Source organism: Pleurodeles waltl, chromosome 3_2, assembly GCF_031143425.1.
Source record: "Pleurodeles waltl isolate 20211129_DDA chromosome 3_2, aPleWal1.hap1.20221129, whole genome shotgun sequence".
NCBI lineage: Eukaryota > Metazoa > Chordata > Amphibia > Caudata > Salamandridae > Pleurodeles > Pleurodeles waltl.
The window spans coordinates 124,972,946-124,983,701 of NC_090441.1; the positions used below are offsets into that span (position 1 = coordinate 124,972,946).

The 10,756-nt window shown below is 40.9% G+C and overlaps 1 protein-coding gene across 1 annotated transcript in view; it reads left to right on the plus strand.

Annotated features, from left to right (window-relative positions):
• Positions 1-10,354, plus strand: part of NLK (nemo like kinase) — a 762,154-nt gene extending 751,800 nt beyond the window's left edge. Inside the window, exon 11 of the mRNA XM_069226972.1 lies at positions 9,249-10,354. Within this exon, the coding sequence (XP_069083073.1) occupies positions 9,249-9,303 (55 nt within the window). The 3' untranslated portion in view covers positions 9,304-10,354. The remainder of the gene's footprint in view (positions 1-9,248) is intronic.
• Positions 10,355-10,756: the final 402 nt, after the last annotated feature.

Sequence of the window (10,756 nt, forward strand, 5' to 3'; positions counted from 1 at the left end):
CCTGGACCCTCCAACAGCCTTTGGCAATAACTTTATGCTGGTGGTAGTGGACCAAGCCACCAGGTATCCAGAGGCCACTCCTTTTAGTACCACTACAGCTTCTGCAGTGGCCAAAGCCCTCCTGGGAATTTTCTCCATGCGTGGGTTTTCCTAAAGGGGTGGTATCCGACAGGGGTGCAACCTTCCTGTCTGCTTACCTCAAAGCCATGTGAAAGGAGTGTGGTGTAACTTATAAATTCACAAACCCCTTACCACCCATAAACAAATGGACTAGTTGAGAGGTTTAATAAAACTCTCAAAGGCATGATAATGGGACTCTCTGAGAAACTCAGAAGGAGGTGGGATGTCCTGTTACCTTGCCTCCTCTTTGCCTATAGGGAGGTTCCTCAGAAGGCAGTTGGCTACAGCACATTTGGACTTCTGTTTGGACACCCTGTTAAGGGGTCCCCTTGCTCTTGTAAAAGAAGGCTGGGAGCAACCCCTCAAGCCTCCAAAATAGGACCTTGTGGACTACGTACTAGGCCTCAGATCTGGGATGGCCAATTACATAAAGAGGGCTTCCAAAAACCTTCAGGCCAGCCAAGAGTTGCAAAACCAATGACATGACCAGAAGGCTGTGTTGACTGTTTACCAGCCAGGACAGTGTGTGTGGTTCCTGGACCCTGTGGCTCCCAAGGCACTCCAAGATAATTGGAGTGGACCCCACACTGTTGTGGAGAGAAAGGGTGAGGTCACCTTTTTGATGGACCTAGGCACTCCTAGAAGCCCTCACAGGGTGCTTCATGTGAGTCGCCTGAAGCCCTACGATGACAAGTCTGACATGACCTTACTCATGGCAACTGACAAGGGACTGGAAGAGGAGAGTAATCCTCTCCCTGACCTCTTCTCCCACAATGCAGTGAATGGCTCAGTAGATGGGTTTGTGCTTGCAGACTCTCTGTATGACAAAAAGATAACTGCAGAAATCTCCTGGAACAGTTCTCTGACCTGTTCTCCCTGACCCCTGGTCAGACTACATGGTATGAACACACCATTGACACAGGTGACAGCCTGCCTGTTAAAAGTAAACTTTGCAGGCAGCCTGATCATGTCAGGGAGTGCATCAAGTGTGAGGTGCAAAAGATGTTGGACCTGGGAGTTATTGAGCCCTCTGACAGCCCCTGGGCTAGTCTTGAGGTCCTTGTCCCAAAGCTGCACTCTCAAAATGACAAAAAGGAGATGGGGTTTTGTGGGGCCCATAGGAGTCTCAATGCTGTGACTAAAACAGATGCTCATCGTGTCCCTAGAGCAGATGAGCTCATAGATACACTGGCTTCTGCCAAGTATCTGAACACCTTTGACCTGACTGCTGGCTACTGAAAGATCAAGTTGTCAGAGGATGCCAAACCAAAGACTGCATTTTCCACTCCTAGTGGGCACTATCACTTCATAGTGATGCCCTTTGGACTGGAAAATACATCTGCCACATTCCAGAGGTTGGTGAACAAAGTTCTCCAAGGCCTGGAAAGCTTCAGTGCAGCTTATCTAGATGATATAGCTGTCCTTAGCTCCACCTGGGAGGATCACCTGATCCACCTTGGGAATGTATTGAAGGCTCCGCAAAAGGCAGGCCTCACGATCAAGGCCTCAAAGTGCCAGATAGGGCAAGGAAAAGTGGTTTACCTGGGCCACCTGGTAGGTGGAGGCCAGATCCAACCACTACAGGGCAACATCTAGACCATTCTGGAGTGGGCTGCCCCTATCACACACAACCATGTCAGAGCCTTCCTAGGCCTGACAGGGTACTAAAGGAGGTTAATGAAGAACAATGGCTCAGTTTTCACCCCCCATTAAATTACCTCACATCTAAAAGGACGCCCAAGTAAGGTTTGTGGACAGCTAGCTGCCAAAACGCTGTTGATGACCTTAAACAGGCCATGCGCTCTGCTCCTATACTAAGAAGCCTTGACTACTGCAAGCAGTTTATTGTGCAGACAGATGCTTCTGAGGTATGGATAGGGGCAACACTATCTCAACTAAATGAAGAGGGCCAGGACGAATCTGTAGCTTTCATTAGCAGAAGGTTGAACCCAAGGGAAAAGTGTTGGTTAACCATTGAGAGGAAGGCCTTTGCTGTGGTCTGAGCTTTAAAGAAGCTGAGGCCATACTTATTTGGCACTCACTTCCTTGTTCAAACAGACCACAAGCCCCTCCTATGGTTAAAAAAATGAAACGTGAAATTCCCAAACTTTTGAGGTGGTCCATATCCTTACAGGGAATGGACTAAACAGTGGAACATAGACCTGGAAGTAACCACGCCAATGCCGATGGACTTTTTGCATTTTTCCACATAGACAATGAAGACTCTACTTGGCAAGTTTAGCATTATTGTCCTTTGTTGGAGTGGGTGTAAGGGTTGGGGGGGATGGTTTGGTGGTTATGTAGGAAAGTACACCCACTTCTTGCCTGTTTGTCAGTGTGTTTTGACTATTCGCTGGGATCCTGCTAACCAGGACCCCAGTGACTGTGCTCTCTCCCTATACCGAAGATAAGTAACTTGTTCATCAATACCAAAAGACATTTCTCTCTCCTCACTTACAGCAGAGCCCTTTGAATCATGGCAAACGGAGGAAAAGCATGGGCCAATGCCCCTATCCAACTCTGCTGCAAGGCTTCCACTGAAAATGCTCCTGGGTCTGGTAACCAACTGACATTTCTGGATCTGAAAAGTCAACCTACTCCCAAACAAATCTGTCTCCAAAGGACCCCATGCAAGGTCTGTTTTCTCAGCAAAGCATCCAGTCCATGAAAACTCTCAAATATCCTGCACTTCAATCCTCAGAAATGTTTTCCTTCCCAGGGAAACATTGTTCTTTTAGACTGACCTTGTGTTCTAAACAAAAAATCCAAATTTCGTTTGCTAAATCTGAACAGTCCCCTAACAAATGTATACGTGCCACTGCAGAAACTTTGTGCTTTTTCAGAAGCACTGTACTGCCCTTCAAAACATTTTTGAAACTGAGTGCATATAATCCTACTGCCATTTCGAAACAATTGATTATGCACACCTTTCTCCAGTTCTGACCATAAACCACCAGTCTCCTCTGCACCCAAACAAGCACCCCAACCTGAAAGACTCGCAGCCGATTCCAACACAAAGTCCGGAACACATCCAAAAATCACAGTCCCATTCCAGGCTTTCAGATTTTGCAACCACCAATTTGATTCCATCTTTGCATCTGAATCCAAACGTATTTTGTCTCCATAACGGAGACCTGATCAAAGAGCCTGCACCCTCCCTCTTTGCAGTGCTCAGTAGTGTAAAGGACCTGGAGAAACCACCTGAATTAAAGAAGACAACAATCCAATCAACCTTGCTAGGTCTCCCACCATCAAATAATCCCTTTTAAGCACATACCAAACTTCCTTCATCTTGTTTGCCTTCTACTAAGGGTAAACATAAAGCCACATTCACAGTGTCTATTGTATAACCCAGAAACTCCAATTTCTGAGACGGAATTAAAACAGACTTTTCCTTGTTTGCCAACAAAACCAAACTTACCAACAAATACTGTGTCATCTACAGATCTTTGAGAAGCTGATCCACACATTGAGACATTATTAGAATGTCATCCAAATAGAAGATCAGAGTCACACCTTTTTCTCTTAGAAATGACACCACCACTCTCAACACCTTGGTGAAACACCAGGAAGTTGCATACAGTCCAAAGGGAAGTGAATTGATAAATTTGACTTCTCCAAGAAAACTGGAGATATGGCCGACTGCTTTTCAGAATTCTTTAGTTCCAACTATACTAACCAGTCGTTTCTCAACAGCATCTCTCTCAAAAGATGGATACACTCCATCTTGAAGTTTCTGTGTACTAGAAATCTGTCAAGTTCCCCTAGATTTATGACTGGTCTTGATCCTTTTTCTTTTTTCTCCTCTAAGAACAGAGTACTTCAACTATATCCTCCATATTTACTTTCACAATTGTGTTCTTTTCTGGAATGTTTGCTATCTCCTTGTCTAATACAACTCTGTTCCTCGCTCATTACCAATTCTCTCGGCTGCCTGTTCTGACAAGGAATTTCCAATAACTCTATCTTGTAACCTTGTATTGTTTATAATACCCAAGGATCCTGAATAATTATTTCCCATTCTTTTTTTAAATGTTTTAACCAACCTCCTACTTTTTGTTGGAAAGAACCAAAAGTAATCATTGTACTCGCGCTCCTTGTCCTCTGGCCTTAAGCCCTTGTCCTCTTAGAAATATCCCTCTCTGAGGGTAAAATTTGTCCCCAGCACCTGTCTGATATCCTCTTCCTCCTCTCCGAGCGTAGTACGACCTCTGAAAGCCTCGGCCGACAGACAGTCCCCTTCTGCCAGCACTTCCAAAAACACTACCAGTAAACATACGTCTCATATTATACTGTGCCTTATCTGAGGCTGCAAATGTTGAGACATATTTGGTCAAACTCTTAATCATGCTTTCTCCAAATAGCAATCCCTTTGGTTTTTCACTTGTTTCTTTAACTGCTAAATCACCTAGCTTTGGATTTATTTTAAATAACACAGCCCTTCGTCTTTCTGCATTTAAAACCGGGTTAGTGTTTCCCAATAAAACAGAGCCCTCTGACTACATACTCTCAACAATTCAAGATTCTGAGGTGTTCCATTGATGCAAGCCTCCCCAGCCACTTTAAGGATCCGTGCTAAAGAGTTTTTCTTGGCAGTACTTGAGTGACCTCTCCAATCCTTTCCTAGGATCTCTTCCCATCTTAAAAAGGAAGGTAATTAATTCTGAATCCAGCTTATTAGGAGTAAGGCAAACCTTGTCATTTGTAACTGGCCGAGAACACTCCGCTTTTAAAATATTCTTTACTTCCTTTTCCAATTGAGTTCTGGTCCATTCCTTTATAAATTGTGCAACATTGTTCGAGGGCCACCACTCTGCACTCCTGGGATGTTGTATTTTATAAGGAGAAAACATCTCCTCTCCCACAGGAATTTTAATAGAATCCTTATCTGTTGAGGGTAATTCCCCTTCTCCAAATAAATCATCCTGACAATCACCGTCATTATCCAAATCTAAAATATATTAATCCAAAACCTCCCTATCATTATCATGAAACTCCATATTTGTCAACTCACCGTCCTGACCTCCCAAATCCATTGTGCCGCTAAGTCTGCCTCTCGCCGGTATGTCGCCTAGGATATCTTTCTTACTAACATTTGTGCCGCATAGGACAACTTTATTCTTTTTGGCGGGTGGGCCAACCATTTCTATTTTGTTTTTAAGCTCATCACATAAATGCTTTGTTTTCCTTTAACTCTTACCTTACTTCCAAAGTAAGACCAAAGACCAAAATTCATTTTCTGAGTCTGCCTTCCTATTTTTCTCCATTACTTACTTAAAAGTATCCTGAATACAGCTTTTTACCTCATTCTGAGTTAATTCCCTAATTATCATCTCATTAATTTTCCCCTTTGGAATTTCCATAAACTCATTCTCTGAATATTCTATTTTCTCTTGAACAAAATCAAAATGCTTAAAATTAGGGATCTTTTACAATTTCTCAGTAAATCAATACAATACCAATATCCGACCATTTCGCACTGAACAGCTGATCTCAACTGATCCAACTGTCATTTGTCGTCACGCTGTAAAACGCTTACATACCTCTAATATAGAATAAGTATGTTATGATCAATCCATCATGGCATCAAAAACTCGCAGTCTTAAAGAAAACACCTGTTCTTAACTAAATTTCTCTAACCAGATAATGCATGCGTGCACTAAGTCAAAGCTTCAAGAGTCTGCGACTGCAACACATGACGGGTTGCCGATGAACCCAAAGCAGCCTTTCAGCTTCAGAAGGCCTGACACTCCGTTGAGTAACCCTGTGCGATCTCTCACGCACGTAAGTCATTTAAAACCACTGCGTGCGGCCTCTAGCACCCTTAAGTTGTTTATATTTAATTTAGACGCATTTAAAAAAATTGAGACAATTTAGTGCAATAGTGTAAACCAAACTGCTTAGTAATGATCTTCTAGCAAAACTTACTTTCATCTATAATTCCCCAGTTATGGCTACATTTCTCCATAAAGCGGAGAACAATTAACCAATACCCTGCTATAACAAGGAATAAAGCGCTAGTTATCTGATAAGGAGCAGCAATTAAAGGAGGATTTGGCTACAGCTCAGAGACTATTTATATGGTTAAGATTCTTTCTTTGAATGTTCTTTTGTGATGTAATGTATTCTTTGAAGTGCTGCTGCTTGGAGTGATGTTAGAGGAATTAATGCATAATGGCAGCCTCCTGTCTTGCAATGAAAATACAATTTCACACTCATTGTTAAGTTACCACCAAATTATTAACCATTTCATCTTCGAATTCTTCCACAATGTTCACTTTCATGGATAAATTATGTCTTCCAGATCTACATACAACTTGGAAGTGTTCAATCTTTTTACACTTAATACACCTCTTGCCCACAGTTGGGACTATTCCCAAGATTTGATTTAGACCCACATCTAAAACACACTGTCTTCTTGAATTGCAATGAAGTGTTTTTTCCTTTCTTGACCCCCAACACCATTTGTTCTGTTGGAAACAAAACAAACAGCAACAGAACCTGGATCTCAACGAGTTATGGCTTTAGCAGGTATAGTCGAACATTTGATACTTTTAGAGGGGCCTAAAATGGCATTTAGGGTTAGATCCCTGCAGGCCTACAAACCTTCCTGTTTTTTGTTTTTCTGTTTTTTTTCTCTTCAAAAGCAATTGAAAACGAGCTGATCTCTCATTTGTGTCCATGTCCTAATTTGCATTTGGATGCTATTAGAAACGTATTCTTCAGTACTTTAATCAGCGAACTGCTTCCCTTGAAAAAAGCCATCTCTCAAGCATTATGTTTGGTTCAGTAAAATGTTTATTTAGAGGCTTAACAGCCTCTGTATAGACATCCCAATGAGTAAACTGCCCAGCTGGTAGCTCCACCTTGGTGAGATTGTCCAAAATCTCCCGACAAGCATCTCCAGGCTTGCTATGACAAAGGGATTTGTTTCATTCAGATGAAAAATCTTTCCCATTAATTGCAGCAATCTAGTTTTTTTTAAAATCCTGGACCACTGTACCCATTTAACAATTGGTTTATCCAGATTCTGTAGAAATGGGCTGAGTTGAAGTTGAAACATCTGTTATGAAGCTATAATATGTAGTGTGAGACAATTCCCTCAGAATACGCAATGCAGAACCCAACTCCGAAGTTAGATTGCGCTCTAGACTTGCGCATCATTGCTTGTCCCAAAATGCACTGCACGGATGTCGAGCATGCTTCACAGCATGCACAGTGCTGACAGAAATAGGCAGGAACGGCGCACTCACAGAATTTCAGAAGGCATGGTACGGGCTTTGAACACAGCACGGAAGGGGTGTGAAACAAGTAACTTCCAGGCCATTAAGTAATGAATTAACTTGAATGTGGAGGCAAATAAAACATAACTTAGCTTTCTGGAACGTGGGATTACCAGGGTGTGGCAGGCGACAAAATAGTATCCAAAGGTGCGTCAGACAGATGTGAAAGACTCCTGTGCCCATTTGACGAAAATAAGAATCCTTGTCGCTAAATAATGTCATAATGCATGAGACAAAAGGGATAGAAGTGGTACTTGAAAAATGTTTGTTAGTAGAATCCAGTCAGAGTACGTACAAGCAGACAAAGCGAGTGCTAAGAGGAGCTCAAGAAGTCGACAGCCATCCAGACAGGAAACGGAAAAAGAACACTTTGTAGCGACATTGAAAGCAAAATACTATACAACACAGACTGATCCTAGACCATTCTTTAGAACTCTGGCTATCTAACTGGGTCGTGCTAAATACCACCACTTACAAAAATACATACTACTGAATTCTGTTACAAAGTCAAATTCTTTTAGCATTTAAAATTAGAAATTAAAAATAACAAGCCTACTCTTGGGTCATTCACAAGGAGGCTGAGGATGTTCCTGATTTGTCTGTTGGAGGCTAAGCTTCTGACGGAAGAAATTCATGAGTATAAAGTCTTGCAAGTTTGTAGTGCTCTGGTAACAGTTCTTCTGACTCTTTCCCCAAACTACGGGATGTGTGGGAGGTGGATCTGGGTCCACCCACTGATGAAGGCTGACGTGAAGTGTAGGCTTCCTCCCCGTAATCAGATATCACTTCAAAATTCACGCTCATCTAGTTAAACTATTGCATCGGACATATCTCACTCGATGTTGAGAGTGGGATTAGTGGCTTCACCTATGTGCCTTAGATGTGTATCTCCCAGGGGTGACCTTTTACACTTGGAGTTGCACATGGATAGCTACGTTTTGGGAGTGGATGCTTTCAGCATTGGGAATTGTGCTAGATTAGTCACTTCCTCCTGATCCCGCAATGACTTTGTTACATATTACTATAGACCTTGAAAGTAACTCTTACAAACTGGCATTATTGTCAGTGATTGGTGGCCAAAGGAGACACCGTACTAGAATGGCAGGATCCTAGCTCCTTCCCTGGAGGGCTGGAAGAAAGGTGTTGCTCATCATATGAGCCTGGAAGGACCAGTCTTTGTGCCCCGGGGGTATCCAAAAAAAAAAAAATCATCAGAATATTTGAAGTCAGTCCACTCGATATAGACCCATTGCACTGGAGCCCCTCCAATGAACTGCTTGGTACTTCCGTGAATGAGAAATAATGTGTGTGATATGCCAGGGCGAGATGAATGTAGAACAGGAAGAGGCATGTGGGGTGGTGAGATTTCAGACGTCATGAACTGAACTGTATGCTAAAGAATAATGAAAAATGCCTTTCATCTTCTTCTTTTGGTTTTCATAAACCAGTGAAATGTTAAAAAAAAATGTAAAGACCTTTTTAATTAATTACCTTTGGTTATTTTATTTTTTATGGAAATACAGAGACATCTGTTAGGGGCTATTTTCCATTTGATGGGTTCATACCGGTCTTTAGAGATTTGAACTGAAATGGTAAATTATGTGGAGATTGATGACATCTAGTATTTGGAGAGTGAACATTTACTCTCTAAAAGTTTGCATTGTGACGACGTGCTAACAACTGTGCAGTGCACAGAAGTTTCCTTTTATGATAGTGCTTAGATGACGTGCCAAGTCTAAGATAACTATCATTTGACAAAAGTGAGAAATTAAAAAATAACTCTAAGTTAGACTTTTATGATTTTTTTTTATTAACATGTTTCTGGTCTTTTCTTTGGTTTCCTAGTTCAACAGTAGCTCAGCCATCTGAAATGCCACCATCTCCTCTGGTCTGGGAGTAAAGACAGAAGATACGTACTACTGGACATGTATTGTAGCTTTTCACTGGAGTCTAGAGTTTGCAGTTATTGAGGTTAATCATGAGTGCACTGTAATTTTACTAATGAATGAAGTTTTAACAGCCAATGCTTGTATACGATGAATAATGTTTGGGGACAAACATGTTTTAGAAACCTTTAATCTTGTGAAATGGTTGCGCTTTTAGAAGAAGTATTTTCCCAGAGTTGCATATGCTTTACGAAATATTGTGACATTGTTTGGCTCAGAACAAATAGAGAATTAAACCCACTTAGTAAGTGCGGGGGATGGATAGGATGTTTTTCAGTATGGCCTTGGGTTTTCTTAAATATTCAATTGCTATTGTACAAAAATCAAAACTTTTGATACACAGCCATAATGTTGATATTCTATCAAGAAGATCCTGAATCAACCCCAAAAGGAAAATAATTCTGGGTGCAGTCACATCCTTCAACAGAAATCAACCTGGCGAATGAGCATCTTAACATTGCAATCCAGTTCAATAAATTAGTGTTTTTAATTGAGCTGCACTGGTAATATATGTTGCTAGGAAAGTAAAAGGTTCTTGTGACCTTGTTTCTCGAGGACATGGAATTGCTGTTAACATGCTCACTATAATTTTATCGTGTATATATGTATACAAATAAGTGTATATATATATTTAATCTATTTTTATTAGGACCCGTTCACCCCTACGTCTATCTTATATTAAGAGCCCCTAGGCATGCTTCCCTTTTTTCACTGTAAATAATTTAATTGATGAGCTAGTTTTGAAAGAACTTCTTCACCTCCTAGCATTATTAACGCGCAGAGCTAAATTAGCATGCACGTTTCGATGTGGGAAAATGATTTGTGTTCTTCCCTCCACTGGATAGTTTTAGAGCATAAACACGCAGCAGCACATAGAGGATTTTGTTTATTGTGCTTATAACAAGCAAATTAGGCTGAACATCTGTGGGTGTCACTGTCGTTTATAATTTGCTATTGTTTGAACTATTTTTATTGAAACACTGAATTTATATGTGCATATGTATATAAGAACAAGCTGAAGGCCTCTACCTCCTGGAGTATACAACTTGCTTTGTTTAACTCCACTTGATAATTAATATATTTTTAAGTTCAGCGTGGAGACTGGAAACTTGAATGTCCCTTTCCAACTTTTATATTTAAATAAAGAAGATATGAACATTAAAGACCATTTTTCACTTGGACAAAGAAACCCAAAACAGATTTTTCTTGAAGAAAAAAAGAGAAAAACAAATTAAAATATTGGTGTTGGGCAGAAATGGTATTTATAATGGATAGTTAACTACTGAAAATTATCTTAATTTATCTGTTTTAAGAAAAATATTTCTTTCTGAACTAATGAGACTGAAATTAGTGATCGCTTGTGATAAGATGACGGGAGAGAGTATGGAACGTTTTAACTTCAATGAA